We start from the raw sequence: 17,458 nt of genomic DNA, 5'->3' as shown, positions 1-17,458 counted from the left end.
ACTGCAACAGTGTTCAGAAGCTAAATCTTATTTATGAGGCTTAGTTTCATTTCCAGTCCTTTGTGCCAAAAATCCCAATGCAATGTAATTTGTGCACACAGTGGCCACACAGTTTTAGGATTACACTGGCCCTCTCTTAATCTGGTCTGGACCCACCATAGTCCCACAAATACTACTACTATAGCCCCACAAATGTGTGGGAGTGTGGACATGACAAACAACATCAAGAAAAGCATGTAGAGATACATTCAACAGGCAACAAAAAATATCAGAGAACTCTAAAATGAGAGACACCGAGAAAGGTATTAACTGTACTGCAACATTTGAGCATGAGCCCAGAACTGGAAGCAGACAGCTTGCTTTAAATGCTTCACCAGGCATCTTTCTCTGTTGTAAACCAAACTATAGGTAGCCAGTACCCTTTTGACAAATTTGGGACTAAACAAAAACACATTTTGCTGCTCAGATATCTTTTGAATATGAGGCAAATAATTATGGATTTTGTCATGATATATTTAGGCACAGGTTTTAAAAGAAAACTGACTCACTACCTTCATTCATGTTGAATAATATAAAATTTCTAATTCACTCTCTACCCTCATTCACCTGAAGGACTTAAGGCTGATATTACAGGAACTCATTTTCCAAGTGAGAATGGGTCCACGTGTTACTTGGATGTGGGAACACATCTGACATGGGACCGATGCCAATCTCAAAGAAGAGCCTTATGGACTTTGATTCTATCCTTTGGGAAAGACTAGTGTACTCCTTTTGCATCTCTATTTGTCAAAAAAGGGCTGCAAACACAAAGAAAACAGTCTCAGTTCTGGATGCCTGCCTGCATAATGTAACTCATTCCCATCCTCTGCTCCAAGTAAAGATTAAAAAACGTTCAGCATTTGTGTCATTAGCTCTGGCCCTCCCCGAGGCTCCGAGTGTCAAACCGAAACTCAGCAAGCCTCAAACCGTGTCAAGAGTAATACTGTAACTAGCGCAGGGTCACGAAACAAGTCTGACTATCTGGTCTGTTTATAAATACCATGCCCGTAAAGCAGCGATTCAAAAACGCTGCCAGACCTCACGGCTACCGCGCTTAGGAGCTTTGTGCTGCTTGTAAGCAGATTCCTCGCTTAAATCTTTGCTACAAGGACCGACAGCGTCCGTCGGATGGGCGGGATGCCTGCGGTCCAAGGCCAGGCACATCCTGGGGCCGAGGCCGGACTTGGAGGGTACCGCTGTGGAGGACGCAGGCACCGAGTTTAAAATTCCTTTCTCCGCGTCTCTCCAGTCCTGTCCTGTCCCGTTCCCTTCCCAGAAAATCACAGTGAAAGAGTGTGCAGCCGGTTCCTGGATGCTGTTCCCGGACCCGCGCCCCGGCCCGAGGCGGCGGCGGGAGGGCGCTGCCCGCTGCCAGCCGCTTTCCCTCCCAGGAAAAGCCCACCGAGGAGGGGCAGCGCCGGTCCCCACGGCAGCGCCGGTCCCCACGGCGGTCCCCGCGGGTCAGATGGGGCGCTGGAGGTGGGAGGCTCCGGCTGTCCCCATGGACACGGCCGCGGGGGGCCCGGCGCGGCTGAGGGGGACGCTGTGTGGGGACGGCCCCGTGTGGGGACGGTCCCGTGTGGGGACGGTGCCGGCTGAGGGGAGAGCGGCGGCCGCCCAGGCCCGCGCCCCGGGGCAGGGAGCGCGGTGCCCCGGGCCAGCTCGGCCGGGCTCCGCTCGGCTCCTCCCGCCGGGGCGCTGCCGGGCCGGGCCGGGCCGGGGGCGGAGGAGGCGGGGAAGGGGGGAGCCGCTGCCGTCACCGAGGCTCCCGGCTCGATCGGCTCGTCGCCGCGGCAGCCCCAGCCCCGCTCCCACCCCCTCGCCTGCCTCCACCCTCCTTCCCTTTCTCTCGCTCGCTCGGCGAGAGCGCTGTGCCTCCTTTCCCGGATGGCAGCCGGCAGCGCCATGCAGCCTCCCGTTCCTCCTCCTCCTCTGCCTCCTCTCCGGCTGTAAGTTAATGCCATGCTGCCGCTGCTCTTCCCGGCACTGCTGGCCGCCTGCCTGCCGCCCTGCCAGGGCTGGAGCCCCTCGCCGGCTGCCAGCGGGCAGGAGGACCAGGAGCAGGAGCTCTTCTTGCCCCCTGCCAACTCCTCCTCCCGCTCCTTGGCCAGCCTCGAGATGGACCTCGACGGGGCAGCGAGCAAGGAGGAAGGCAGCACCGACAGCCCGGGCACGCCGGCTGCCCCTAGCCAAGAGCCTTTCTCTTCCGCTCCCACCACGTCCGGGCAGGAGCAGGAGCAGCCGGGGCAGGAGCAGCCGGGGCAGGAGCATCAGCAGCGTCCCCAGCCGCAGGGGCAGCCGCAGCCCGCCGAGGACCCGCACTGCAACATCAGCGTGCAGCGGCAGATGCTGAGCTCGCTGCTGGTGCGCTGGAGCCGCCCGCTGGGCATCCAGTGCGACCTCCTGCTCTTCTCCACCAACAGCCACGGGCGAGCCTTCTTCTCCGCCGCCTTCCACCGCGTGGGGCCGCCGCTGCTCATCGAGCACCTGGGGCTGGCGGCCGGCGGCGCCCAGCAGGACTTGCGCCTCTGCGTGGGCTGCAGCTGGGTGCGGAGCAGGCGGGTCGGGCGGCTGCGGGGCACCGCGCCCCAGCCCCAGCCACAGCCCCAGCCCCCCGCTGCCGCCGCCGCCGCCGCCTCCTCCTCGCTTTCCTACCCGCCGGCGGCCGAGCCCGGCCAGTACTGGCTGCAAGGGGAGCCGCTGAATTTCTGCTGCCTGGATTTCAGCCTGGAGGAGCTGAAGGGAGAGCCGGGCTGGCGGATGAACCGCAAGCCCATCGAGTCCACCTTGGTGGCGTGTTTCATGACTCTGGTCATCATCGTGTGGAGCGTGGCCGCCCTCATCTGGCCCGTGCCCATCATCGCGGGGTTCCTGCCCAACGGCATGGAGCAGCGCCGCGGCACCGCCGCCAGCACCGCCACCGCCGCCGCCGCCAAGTAGCCTCTGCCGGTGACCCCCTGCTCTTCGTCCTGTGGTGGAGGGACGCGGGACGGACTCTGTCGCGTTTTTCTTGTTTGCAGCGTGCCACAGGTGCGCGGCGGGACGTGGGGCCGCCTCCGCGCCCGGCCCCGAGGGCAGCGGCCCCGAGGGGACCCAATCATATGTGCGCGTTTTATATCTTTAATACCCGTTTTAAACGAACCTTTTAGTAAAAAAAACCCCAAAAAATCTAAAAAAACAACAACAACAAAAAAAAACCCCACCAAACAACCCCTCTCCCCTAGGAAAAAGAAAAAAAAAGGCAAGAAAAAGCCCCCCTAAATTCAGTGGAGGAAATCAAAGACCCTCCTATTTGGCTGCATTTGTTGTCAGAGTAGCGTTTTTGTATAGGGTATGGTTTGAACGGGTTTTTCCTTTATGGACAGAAAGGGGTATCTCTCTCTTTGACAGAATGGAGAAGCGATGTGGTATATATATTGTTACTGCTGAAGCTGAACTTTAATGAACCTTTCACACTTAATTTCCTGGTTGAGATAGTGTGTATTTATTATTGTAGCTCCGCGTTATTTGGCTTTTAATACAGAGGTTTTCTTTCTGGAGCCACTGTAGCCTTTTGTTGGTCTGTTTCCTCCAGGGTGGAACAGAGGGTTTGGCTGGCCTTCCTGTCTGCAAACCTGCCACGAAACTCCTTTCCCCGTGAAATGGTGTTGCCAGGGCTGCTGGTGGCAAAAGGAGAATCCCAGAGCTGGGATTTCTGACTGGGGTTTGCCCTATCTGTGCAGCAGATGTGGGTCTGAATGCCCACACCAGGGTTGGGTGGAGAGGGGTGGGGAGCGCAGCTGTGCCAGAGATCCTCCAAAGCAATTTCATCTGCACATCTCCACAGACTACAGCTTTCTCCTCGGTTTGAGGTTGGCTGGCTTCTCTCCTGGGAAGGTGAGGCCCACTCTGAGTTGTGCTAAACAATGTGGGGCAAGTCTCTTGACTTGCTCAATGTTCATTCCTCAAAACCAGCTTGGATGCAGTGTATTTGTTGGAGACACAGTAATACTGTACCTCTTTTTCATCTACCAGTCTGCAGGGTTGCTCACAGCAAGTCTGTGGGGTGAGAAGGCAGGAGCTGCCAGTCCAGAACTAGATTCCAGCTGCTGCTGTGCAAGGATGCAAAGAAGAAAGATTTCTTCTCTCTTGTTTGAGCAGACAGTTGTGTAGCCTGAAATATCATTTGTTGTATACTTCCAGCTGTTTAGCCTTATAAAAAGTTGTTTCATTTGCCTTAGACATGATTAGTCCAGCTGAAGTCTCTAAAACCAAAATAAGAGCTAAGTGACAAATATTCGCAATAGGAATTCTCATTTTTTTTGTCAACATCGATGTATTTAATTTGCTAGGAAGGCATGAATTTGCTTGGGGCTAATTTGGTGTGTTTGTTTTGTATGATGGAAATGACTGGATAGAAAGGCTGGAGGGATTAAATTCTTAGGATTCCCATATTTTTTAACTGACAACAAAATAAAATTAATGCATGCTCTATGTGTATGCTGTCTGGACAAAAAAAAAAAAAAAAGAGATAAAAAGATTGACAAACAGCAGAAATAAATCAAGATTTAAAAATGCTCCATGTTAGTAGGCTGCCTCTACACCCCCTGTTCCTCCTGCTAATCCTCTTGTCGGGGTTGTCACTTGAGTAGGCATTGCAGTGGCATTGTTTTCAGAAAGCAGAGTTTCTGGCCACTGTGGGAAGTGCTCTCTTGACCTGTTGATCCAAAGGGCACTTGCTCCTGTACACCGAGTTTAGAGAGCCCCTATTTTTTTAGGCTTGATGTATAAAACAGTGTCATTTCCACCTTGTGCAAACTCTTGGCAGACATTTGACATGCTAGAGAGCAATTCTTTGCCTATTATCTCCTCTGTGACAGAGACACCTCTTCATACTGAAAGGCAGGGCTAGCAGGAAAACATGAAGATACTGCTAACACCCTCTCAAAAGAGAAATCTTCTACATATGGAATAGACCACTTCCGAAAAGTTGCTATGCTAGGGAATAATTTCATCTTTTGAATGAGATGCATTTAGGCAGAGAGTTAACAATTTTTACTGGAAATTTTTCCGGCTTTAATAATTCATGATTTATAGTCCTCACTGTGGTGCAGGCAGCTTGTGCTTAAGCTCAAGGATGGAATCTCTTTTCTGCTTATCCTTGTTTTACTAGTGATGTGATACTGGGGTTTTTTCCTGAATTGCATCAACATAAACAAGGGAATGGTGTCTGAAACAGGCAACTTCTGTTATTAAAGGCTTATTATTTTGCAGTTCTTGCAGACATGTAGCAGATGGAACACCCAAACTAGTACAAAATGGCTTGTTTTTCTAACTTCTATCAATATCAGCTTAAGTACAAACTTTGTGAATAGACAGTGCCACACTCACAATATTTTGCTACTTCACTTAAAAAACATGATACAAGAGAGGGATTTTTGTATAGTTATTCTATAAATACACCTGTAACTGGAGCTATTATTAAAAATCTGTTAAGACGTGAACGTGTAGAACACAGGGATGGCATCACACAAACTCCAAAGGCAAATCTTGTCCAGAATACAAAAAAATTTCAATGTTTTCAGGGAGTGCTGATCTCAGACACAGTGTGCAAAGAGCCCTTGTGGGTTAGGGAAGATGTTTCCTTAGATCACAGTGACCATGCACATGAGTTCCCTTTGCAGAGAGAGACCAGTCCGTGTTTCTATCCTTTACAGAGGAGTTTAGGGCACAGCAGGGCACACAGGGATTACCTGCTGTACGGGCTTTGGGCTGAATCTAACTCCCTGAATCCCCAGGTTTCAGTGGGGTGGCAGCAGGGCTTCTCCTATAGGGAACAGACAGTGGAAATGCACTATGCAAACTGGGAGCTTTCTTCAGTCACTGTTACACCTAACATCTCTGCTCCTGGAGCTGTGGCTGCTACTATGAGTCTGAGTAAACTATAATTTTGAGTAATTTTTGCCTTCATCCATGGGAATTTCACATGAATGCAACCTAGAAGAGGCAAGCCCAGGGCAACGTGGAATGATACATCTGCACACCAACTAGTTTAAGATTATGAGTTTAGACACCGAAATGTCTATTTCTCTTCTTCTGCACTGGGAGTGGGGCTTTGTTGTCTCTAAGCCATTTTTATTCATTTGGACTTCTTTTTAAGACCAGCTGGGAGCAGGGTAAGCACGAGAGCAGATTAGTCACCGTGTATAATCCTTTATGTACTCAGGGAGGGCATATATTTGTATACATGTATCTACATAGGAGGACTAACTCTGTAGAATAGAAAGTTAAAGGAGAAGTGAGAAAAGGGATGATGAGAAACAAGTAGTACTGGTTTTCCTTCACTATTTGTTGGATCGTGTTTCCTGGTAAGTTATCCTGACTTTATTTATATATGAGTGTTTGTTGGAAAGCAAGGGATATCTAGGAACAGAGGGAGTTTCTTGATTTACTTTTAACAATTCAGTTCAACTCTATTACAGATTTTTGTTTGTGCCAGAAACCAGGAACTATCTTGATATTCAGCATTAAAAGGTACTACACTTGTGTGCTAGTGTGAGACTGGTACAATTTTTTTCTGTATATTCAGACCTCAGAATTTAATCTCTCACCTGCTTTCTTAGTTGTGTTTCACAGATGTGTTAGAAGTGGAAGTACGCAGAGGAATATGTAGTTTTAGCATGGACGCAGTTTTGCTGTTTCTTAGTGCCACGTTGATTCCGACAATAAAAATACAAAAAATGTAGTACAGTGTAATAATAGCTATATATTATATAAGCACACTGTTGCTCAATAGGTTGTCAGTGATCAAACATTTCTGTATGTCAGGAGGCATTTGGATATTTGGGGCAAAATTGCCATTCTAGGATAAATGTAAGAGTTGTTACTTACCCAGGGCTTAGTTCACCAGTGCTTTCAATGTTAATGAACAGCAGGAATATTTGTGCAGTGAATGTTACTCAATATGAGTAAGGGCTACTGAACCAGACCCTAAAAAAAACCTAATTAAAAGCTGTAGTTGGCTGAAGAAGTATTATTCATCATGACATCTGCTTGCTGAATAAAAGTGTCTCCTGGGCTGACATTATGTGATCCCAGGGGCCAAACAAAAGCCTAGTGAAATCAAATACTTAATTGAAGTTTTGTAGGACTGGAGATCAAAGGATTTATTTTGAAGATATATATATATATATATAGAGGAAGGGTAGGTATGATGTTCTTGTTTCTCTTTGGTTTTTATACATGTAGTTTATAAATCCAAAGCCAGGATTTCTCAGTCCAATGTAGGGCCTTGCCAGCTTGGAAGTTAGCTTCTTTCTGAAGCTAGTATGAAAATGTCAGTTATTTTTCAAGGAATTTTACAGAATAAATGTAATTTTTTCCCCAATCTATTTCAGGGAGAGGCCTTGACTTTGCAAAAAGCATTTGTAATGATTCTAGGGAAACATGTAAATATCAAATCCCAAATGCATTCAGATTTCGAAGAATAAAAAATCTTTTTAATCAGTAACTGATTTTTAAAAGCATATTTTTAAACAAAAAAATCAGTTTCCATTTTCCCCCTCAGAAGCTGAACATTTCAGTGAAGATCAGAAGTGCATTTGAGTGTTTCACATTGTGATTTTGTATGTGATTTATTTTGTGGGAAAAAAAATTCTCTTCCATGATTTGGAACTGATAGCAGCTCTTAACAAATAAGTTACTGTATTTCTTGTCCCATCTTCTTAATAGTTCTGGTTAAATAAGTTGTCCAAAATAATTGTAAATCATCATCATAATAATAAAAAAGTAGCTTAGCCCATTTGTTGTGTCTGTTCTACTGTGCTGAGGAAGAAAGCAGTCTGGTGTAAAATTTGGGATATTAAAGATATTTATTGGAAATATCTGGATGGTGTTTAATTAGATCTGTGGACATCTCCAACTTTCTATAAACTTTGGGTTCATTCCTGAGTGTAGCAGTTTGAGCATTTGTATGTCAATCAGAGTCCCTGGATCTTCACATTGGGAAAACCAGGATCCACACCGCTATCTCTTATTTTCACTTTTGTATTACCTCAGCAGGTTAACAATGTCAGAACAAAACAGAACAGAGCTGAAAGAGGCCAATATCCTATGAAATGCTGTTTGTTTCTGCCTATTTGACTTGTTCTTAGCTGTCGTAGAAAGCATCAGATTAATGAGACAAAAACAAGAGATCAGTGCCATTCTCAGGAAGTGAATTCACTGGGGCTGTGAAGGAAAATCATGTTTGTGTTCCTTGTAAGGTGAGACTTGTTAGAAACAGTGGGATTGTACCTTGTTGGTGTCATTCTGGGTGTTGCTAAGCAACATGAAGTGGTTTAAATGGAGATACAGAAGATGATCGTGGAGGAATTTAAAAAATGAGACATAGAAAAAGCATAAAAGGGAGAAAATGTGCCAGCACATCATGCAAAGAAGTTGCAAAGTTTTAGATGGGAAAAAGACAGCATTTAAGATCATAGAGAAAAAAGAAAATGGACACAAGGTGAATTAAGGACTTAATTACGTACTTCATATTCAGTCTTTCCATGTCCAAACTTTTCAGTTCTTTGCTTGAACAACTGATAACAGTTTTGGCCCCAAATGGCACAGCTGGTGGCAAAAGAGAATAAAAGCCAGGAAAGAAATCTGGGGCTTAAGAAAAATCAGGAAATGATACCACCATACCATTAATAAAAAGAGAGTTGACTCTCTGTTGCTGGCAGCTAAGCAGTGAAATGGCAGAGCACTCTCATGCTTGTGGTTTCTATCTTGCCCCAGGGAAGTGGTCATGGCCCCAAGCCTGCCAGAGGTCAAGAAGGGTTTGGGCAATGCTCTCAGAGACATGGTGTGTTTTTTGGGATTGTCCTGTGCAGGAGCTGGACTCTGTGCTCTTCCTGGGTCCCTTCTCCTCAGGATGTTCTGTGATTCTGTTGTTCTGATTCTACTCTAATTATGCCTCATATGTTCTCTGAGGTTGTAAGGGAACAAGCTAAAATATCATTTTTGTGGTGATGGGTGTGGTTCTTCCATCACATCTTGCACTGATCTATGTCAAACATATACTTCTCATTGTCCAACACAAGAATGTTCATCATGACTGTATCAAAGCTTTCCACCTGAGCTGGAGCAGTGCTGGTCCCAGGCTGGTCAGGCCACTGCTGCAGACAAGACTACGTGCTGGAATGCTGTGGATGGCATTCTGATTTATATTGCCAATACTTTCTCACTCAAACACTTTAATGACTACCTACAGAATCTTCCATTTTTTGTGCCTGTCTTCATTGTTTCCAAAGTTTCACTCCATTTGTCTTCTGTCATTGAAAATTAATCATTCTTAAGATTTGTTCTTTCTCACTTGGTATGTCCCTCTTCCCTTCTCTCTTTCCTTAGCATGTATTTATCTTGACATTTTCTGCCTTCAGATTTCTCACAAGTATGTCTTTTGTTATCAAGCCCTAAAAAAGTAGTTCAGGAAACTGAAGCTGTCAGTTTATTCTGCTTTTCCACTCTGCTTCCCACCCATTCAGACTGCACCTCTCATGCCTTTGGTCTGTGACACTTCTAGGGCAAAGATGAACAGGAAACCTTGTGTCGAGGGTAAAACCCAAGTGCAAAGTTGTCTCTCACACCAGTCCTGTCATCACAGGACTTCTTCCACACATCTGCCCCAGACACTGAGCAAGGCACCTAAGTTCATTTGTCTTCTGGTAAGTGAAAAGTAGACCCACTTGAAGAGTTCCTTCCTCTTTAATTTCTCAAAGTCCTGCCTATGAATCACCCTCTACTCATGCACCTGCCCAAAACCCTATCTCATGCATCATGGCAGCCCTCACATGTCAGTTTTCCCACGTATCCTCAATTGAAATGTCAGGATGTGCCTCATCCTGCCCTCTGCTCTAACCAAAGGTAGGTGTCTCACAGCCAGGGCAGAAATTATCTCACTTAGGAGTAGACCAGCACTGAAAGTCACACTCGAGTCAGGTACGCAGCCACAGAGCCAAAACCCATTACTTTTCAATTAAATCTTGGATTCTGCAGACAGTGAACACTGCTGCCCTGGATTATGGGCCATGGGGAAGTTGTATGAGCAGCAGACATGGCAGAGATTTCAAGGGTTGGTCTAATAGCCCCTCTGGCTTTACTGGTAAAGCTGAGTGACCAGGCTAACTCACCACAGCCCTCCTTTTATTAGATGGTGACAAATGTGTGCAGCTCAGACAAGGGCTTGTGAGGTTCAGGCCTTATGAAAACTTGTCTGTGTCCCTTTAGCTGAGGACAAAATAATATTTATACTTGTCATCCTGGTGGTGAAAGGACTAATGAGGTAAATTCCATACGGCGTTTTGAGTGTGTGAAGCGCAATAAAAATGCAAGGCATTAACATGATTTTATTCCTTCTGTGTTCATTTTTGCACTGAAGGGCATGTACAGAGCCTTGTGTTGTTAAATTAAGGTATTCTGCACAATTTTGATCATGATTTAGCCAGGCAGTAGCTTTATTCTGGAAATGTTTTTCCCATTGATATCTGTTGCTGTGAGCAGACATATTAAAACAAATAATTACTAAGTGATGAATGTTACTGGAAGAGATTCTAATTAATCCAAAAGAATATGAAAGAATCCCCCAAAGTGTAAGAAATCTTTTTAGGAGGTGAATATATGAAAGATTTGGTGTGGATGTAGCTGGTGGAGATTTAATCATGGGGCTATTTCATTTCTTTTCTTGCACTTTGCGTTTCATCACATTTTCTCTGGAGAATATGAGCTGTGCCTAATTATGCCAGAAATGTAGTTTCTCCTAAATGGAAACTGGAAAGTACTTTCTTCAGGCAATACTTAGTATGAATTCCTGAATTTTTTTTCATTTCCTCCAGGACATGTAAAGCACTTAATGATGCAGGGTCACATCATTTACTTAACACAGAGAAACCCACTTTTGGGGCATGATATTTATATGCAACATCTCATCCAGTCCCTAAGATGAGCATTTTCCAATGTACCTCAGTTCCTGCTATCTTTTTGTAGGATTGCTCAGGGGCTGAGAAAATGAGGATTGATATCTTATCCCTCTGTTCTCCCCCCCAGCCACACATGACCTTTCCTTCTTTCCTGGAAACACAGTTTTCATGGCTATAACTGTGAATAAATTTACAGCAAGGCCGTGCAAGCAGCAGTTTCTCACAAAAACTAAAACTGGAGTACTGGTAGCTCTTCATGGAGAGGACCCCTTCCAGCAGACCTCTCATTCCTCTTGCCCAGTTGGTTGCATTCCATGCCTGTGGAGTGCTCCACAGCACCGTGGCTGTGGACCTTCCTTATAGCTCCATGTGGAGCAGCTAAGGAAAACCATATCTACCATTTTGGAAATGAAATAAAGCTTGGTCTAAAAGTCATTTTGAGCAGAGAGATCTTTAGCTGAGCTGTCCAGGAGTGTCTGTGCATTATATGAACCACATACAGAAGTCTTTATCCTATCCTCAGATTTTTGCATGCTTTTTTGGCTTGCTTTCTTATTTTTTTCAGAGTTTGACTTCTTTATTTTTTTCATAATTAACTGGTTAATTTTTTGGAATTTATAGATAGTACCTGGCAATACTTCTTTGCCCTGCATATAAAATATAATTTCCTAGGCTTTGCTCTAGCTATCCTAATGTTAGAGTGGATTGCCTATGACAAAACCCATCCTCCAAAAGATCATTTACTTATCTCCATCTCTGAAACAAAGACTCATCTCCTCTCCCCATGAGATCCCCATTGTAACACTAAAAGGCATCAGCCCATGCTGGGTTAAGACAGAAGATGACAACTCTTATTTTCTTCCTGCAGCTGGAATTTTTCATGCCTGTGACAATTCTGAGTTCCCTGGATTCAGCCAGTGAGACTGATACTGGTGATGCCCAGTGCTAACTGAAGTGCCGTGGGTGGAATGGGTCAGAGAGATTTACTCTCCTCCCACACACGAAGTGCAGAAGGAAAACAACACTGGCTGATCTGTTTTCCTACATGTGCAGAGCACAGTGAAGCAGAAATCACAGAGTTTACCCATGTAAGAAAAACAAATCCCCTGAAGCACAGATGCTGAATGATCCAGTTACTCAAAATCAAAACAGGAGCCTTTTTTGTGCATGTAACTCCTGCCCATTGCCATGAGAACAGCCCCCCTGAACTGCATGATCAGAAAATCTTTTAGCATAATGACAGGAATAGGATCACTTTTCGAACACTTCCCAATTAATTTCATCAAATTGCCTGTGATTCATCTGGTAACTGCACTATCTTTAATATCTTTGTGTCAATCAAGAGGTCTCTATTGCTATGTTCCTTTTGTTAAATATAAAAAATAATGTGAAATCTATGAGGATGAATAGTGTTAATGACATTTCTGACCCAAAAACTGCTTAAAATCACAGTAAAATACTGCTAACAATGATATTCAGAGAGCTCATAAGCTAGAAAGCACCAAAGAGTTAGTAAATTTCTGTAATATATTTAAAATGTCAGAATCCTCAGTGTTAAGTGCTACAGGTTGACTGCAACAATCGAAAGCATTCACAGCAAGTTCCCAAGCATGTGCTGTCTGCTATTGCTTGGCAAATAACCATTGTGCTTAGTTGCTTCCTAATATCTTCCAATCCCACAGTTACAGTAAAACCAGTTACTCATGACAATGCACATAAAATATTTCCAAACTACTAGTCTGAATTTCTCAATGATACAAGCCTATTTCATGTGCCTAAAAGAATCTTGAATATTAAGATTTAAAAGGTACAAAATATTTTTTCGCTTTGACCATCTTCATTTTCTTGCCTTTGTTTCCTACAGCTGCTGTACTATCAAGTTTTATTCAGCACGTTTATAGCTGTGGTTATTCAAGAAGCAGTGGAATATGTGAGCAATTCAGCAAAATCTTTTTTCAAGCAATTCTAGGCTCAGAGGTAGCACAGGAACAGAGTGTGCTGGATGTTTCCTTAGGCTGCCTGTTATAAAGAGTGGAGTGTGACTTCAGAGAAAAATGAAATCAGCGTTTGCTGCAATGATTGTAAGAAATTGATCTTTATTTCTCAGTTCAAAGCACTGAGCAGTCAGTCTGGATAAAGCAAAAGGCAAGGAGGATATATCAGCTCCTCTGTTTTGAATTTGAGGGGTTTAACTTTCCATTTTGCCATCGGTTTTTTATGTTATTTCAGACAACTGAAGTGTAGGGGTTTGAGTTACTTCAGAGAAAGGATAGAATACATATACATGCGCTGAAAAAATAGATCCATTGAGAACCTTACTGATGGAGAGTACCACACAGCAGCCCATGCCTCTCACTGACTCACCCCATGGGCTGCAGTTAACAACACTGAACTGACACATCTGAGTCTTCTCCTGGGTGAGCAGGGGGTGAAACTTCTCAGAGAGGGCAGGCCAAGGGCTGAGGGCAGCAGCCACCATCGCCACTGCAGGGTCATTCCTGTGCCACCTCTGAGGCACAACCCTAAGTGTGGCATAACCCTACGTGTGTCCATGAGCTGTGGGCACATAGATCAGATGGCTGGCGCAGGTCTGAGGAGGTGCTTTCCTGGTGTGGCTCCCTGGTGAGAGAGAGCTGCCACGGTGTGCTACCACCAGTTGGTGTGAGTGCTGCTTCAGACAGAGCAGCACAATCATCATGTGCTCAGGCTGGTCTAAAGAGGCACTTTGGGAGGTGCTCTGAGGCACAGAGAGGCACAGAGAGGCTGCTTTGACTAACTCTAGTTTCCACAGAATCATAGAGTTGTTTAGATTGGAAAAGAACCTTAGATCCTGGAGTCCAAACTTAGTCCCCATGTTCGTCGCTAAACCATATCCATAAGTGCCACATCTACACGTCTTTTAAATACCTCCAGGAACAGTAACTCAAGCACTTTCCTGGACAGCCTGTTCCAGTGCCTAACAACTCTTTCTGGGAATAAATTTTAATTAACATTCAATCTAAACCTTACCTGGTTGAGGCCATTTCCTCTTGTCCTGTTGCTTGTTACTTGGGAGAAGATGCAGACTCCTACCTGTCCATAGCCTCCTGTTAGGGATTTCTAGAGGGTGACAAGGCTTCCCCTGAGCCTCCTTTTCTCCAGGCTAAGCAACCCCAGTTCCTGCAGCTGCCTCCCATAAGACTGGTGCTCCAGACTGTTCCCCAGCTTTGCTGCCCTTCTCTGGACCCACTCCAGCACCTCAATGTCTTCTTGTAGGGAGGGCCCCAAAACTAAGCACAGGATTCAAGGTGTGGCGTCACCAGTGCTGAGTGCAGGGGGATGATCACTGTGTTAGTCCTGCCACGCTCACTCATGCTGTCATGTTTTTGCTTTCTTAGGTACTCATGGGAGCCAGGATTTTTAAAAAGTGTTTCAAATGAGCACGATTTTCTGAAGTTCTTTGCGCCTTAAGGTGCTGTGCAAATGGAATCCAAATGTCATGGCTGAAAGACATTTGTGTTTACATTGCCTCTTTCAGTTCTTCAGGTTCCTTGCATTTCCAAGGTTTCACACTTCCTTCCCCAAGATATTTTTCCTCATTGGTGGTTTGGCTGCTAGATCCCACCATAACTTTGATGGTTTCCTGTTTTCCCCGACCCACACATCAGAATATTTCATGTAGAATGTTTTTGAGTCAAAGTATATTCTTGTAATGCATTTCATTGCATATCCTAAATTTTATTTTCTCTAAGTGCCTTTTTGAAGGTGATGACAAAATAAACTACCACAGTTGTTCTCACAGAAGAATCCCTTCCTGTCTCTAACTTTGTTAGGTGAGCATTGCTTGTGCCCAAAGGTCAGAGTGATTAGCAGTAACATGACTGGTATTTTAATTCAGGAGTACATCTGGTTATAGTCTCTGTGCACAGATATTTATGCCTCATGTCATTAATAACCAGTAATAACCAGTCTAATAAGGTTACATTTATGTGTACATTTCACTGAGAATGCCATTTAAAAAACAACCTATGCCTTGCCTTAAAGGTCAAAGTTGTAATCAGATTACAGAGCAGATTGAGAAATGGAAAAAAATTAATGTATGAGATGGATAGCAAAAGCATGTGTTTGAATAATAATCGGAGGCAGTATTAACAAAAGCTGGCCCTCTGTGAGGAACTACCCAGTCTAGGAATGGTAACATGATTGACATGCAGTTTACCTGTTGAGATGTACTCAGTGTATTACTTACTACAGGCTTTCCAATCCTAGCGTGAGGACACCTTTGTGTAACCTTCAGGAAGCCCATTCTGACGTGCTGCACACACAATCCTGTACCAAAGGCACGTTCCAGCAGCAAACCCAGCCTGTGGCACCTCGATGCTTCCTCACAGGAACCCCACTGAGTTTTCAGATGCATGCTTCCAGCTGACCACAGTGCAGCTTAAGAGGTGCAGTGCCATTGCTGCACTGCTCTGGAGGAGGTCTCTGACTACCCCACTTCTCTTGCTCCAAAATGTCAGGGGTATTCTGAGACCAATCTCTGGGTCCCACACAGTCAAGCTGCAGCTGGTCACCAGCCCCTAGACTGTCCCTGGGGGCTGCTGGGGTGCCCTGACTTTGCTTAGCCCAGCTCTTGGCTGCTGTGGTGCTCCAGATTCTTGCTGCTGGTCATTGTTTTAGTCTCCTGCTTTTTGGCTCTGCATGCTGGTTCTGCCTCTGAACACCTTAGCTCTGACCTGCTTCTCTGTTCTCCACCACTTCACCGGATCTTGCTTGATCCCTGACTGATTCCTTCACTACCTCCTTTGGCCATGCCATGCTCCTGACCTGACTCTTGGGATGTGAGTTTTTTAGATGGGAGGCATGGAAAATGGAAGGACTTACTCCTTTAGAGCAGATAGCTTTTCTCTTCTTTACCTCATCATGACCCATGATTAATTTTGAATGTAAATAATTCACAAAGTTAAAAGTAGCATACACAAAATGTAGGTAGCTCCTGCAATTAAAATGAGTGATTTCTCCTAAGGACATCAGAGAGAAATGGGATTGTATATATCTTGCTTTCTCAAGGAAGACAGAGACTAACAAAAATACAGATATTCTCAAGGCACATCTTTGTTTGCTCTACAGAGATGGTTATTTGCTTTCACACCTGTGTGATTTATGATGTAATCACAGTCTAATGATGCCATCAAAGACTGGCCTGTGCAATGAGCAAAAGTGACTCATTGGCAAGTTAAATAGCAGAACAGGAATGAAAATGTGCATTTACCACATTCACCAGTTGTCCCATTAATGCACAGTGGCGTAAAGCACCATGAACTCCTCAGTGCATGCAGGCTCAACAGAATTACCCAAATCTGTTATATTACCTCAGCATGTGTGTGCTTTAGCCTGCACACCAAATCCCTGTGCTGGCTTTTCCCTCTGCAAGCAGAGCCATGTCCTGTCATGCTCTGCTGGCTGCTTCCCTCCCCACACAGCCCAGCTGCCCATGGCAGCACCCACTGGGTGCCATCCCCTCCACTGCCCCTGTGCACCTATCCATGATTATCCTCTTTCCAAGAAGCAGAATGGCTATGACAGTATCTGTGCCCAGAAAGTATCACCTGTTTGTCTTTAAAGACCTGCTTTTTAACTGTTTATAGTGGATAAGAAACGGATAGATGGTGTGTAGTACAGTGCTATTAGCCTAGTAGGAAAGATGTTAAAAATTGCCGTAAATCATTTGTTATGTAGCCTCTTAGCCTCTGGAACAATTGCCACCAAACATTTATTTCTTTAGCGAAATGTCTTTTCTTCTCTGCTTGACTCTTTGTAGCACAGGAAGAATTGAATCCTCTGTGTGATCAATAAATAACAAGGAATTATTTCCTTGTAACTACTCTGCTTCTAATGCTGCAACCCCAGTGGTTTCAGCGTCATTCCTCCCGACTTGCACTAGAGGAGCTGAGATCAGGACCTTTGTGCTCTTTAGCAAGTAAGACCAAGCTCTTTCAAATGTCAGACAAAGTACTCCTAGCAAGTGGTAAAATGTCAGGGGGCAAACTGGCCTGGCATCCTGGGGCTGGCCATGAAATCTGGAGGGGAGGGGCAGGTGGGGCTCCTGCAGCCAGCTCTCTGTTATCCTCCCACTGCAGCAGCTGGCTGACCACGAGATCTCCATCTCCAGGCTGGAGAAGGATTGGTGGCTGCATGAAATTACTCCTGGGTGCAGGCAAACCAAGTGACTCCCCACGGCTGAGCAATAAATTAGTCTCTGCAGCCTGCCAGCATATCCTGCCTGCTGATGGCTTATAAATAAGTCAGCTGCAGAGCAGGGTTAATATTTACCTACATCTCAGACGGGTGGCATTCCGAAGATGAAAAGTGGTACAGAAATGCTGGAGCAAGTTATCATTAAGCCTCTGCACTGGCATATTTACTCATCTCTAATGGCTTACAGAGGTGCAGAAATACAATTAAACCAGGAGAAATCTATAGCTTCTTGCCTCCTGATA

General features: G+C 45.2%; 1 protein-coding gene across 1 annotated transcript; it reads left to right on the top strand.

Annotated features, from left to right (window-relative positions):
- Positions 1-1,767: 1,767 nt before the first annotated feature.
- On the top strand, positions 1,768-4,556 carry TMEM158 (transmembrane protein 158). The gene has a single exon (XM_005485846.4). The coding sequence runs from the start codon at positions 2,002-2,004 to the stop codon at positions 2,977-2,979; it is 978 nt and encodes a 325-aa protein (XP_005485903.2). The 5' UTR covers positions 1,768-2,001; the 3' UTR covers positions 2,980-4,556.
- The last annotated feature ends 12,902 nt before the right edge of the window (positions 4,557-17,458 follow it).

Source organism: Zonotrichia albicollis, chromosome 1, assembly GCF_047830755.1.
Source record: "Zonotrichia albicollis isolate bZonAlb1 chromosome 1, bZonAlb1.hap1, whole genome shotgun sequence".
NCBI classification, from domain to species: domain Eukaryota; kingdom Metazoa; phylum Chordata; class Aves; order Passeriformes; family Passerellidae; genus Zonotrichia; species Zonotrichia albicollis.
The sequence above is the reverse complement of the archived record's forward strand: the minus strand, read 5'-3'. Positions and strand labels throughout refer to the sequence as shown.

Bases quoted from the DNA above. Each gene is read 5' to 3' on its own strand.
- TMEM158 (XM_005485846.4), top strand. From the start codon at position 2,002: ATGCTGCCGCTGCTCTTCCCGGCACTGCTGGCCGCCTGCCTGCCGCCC.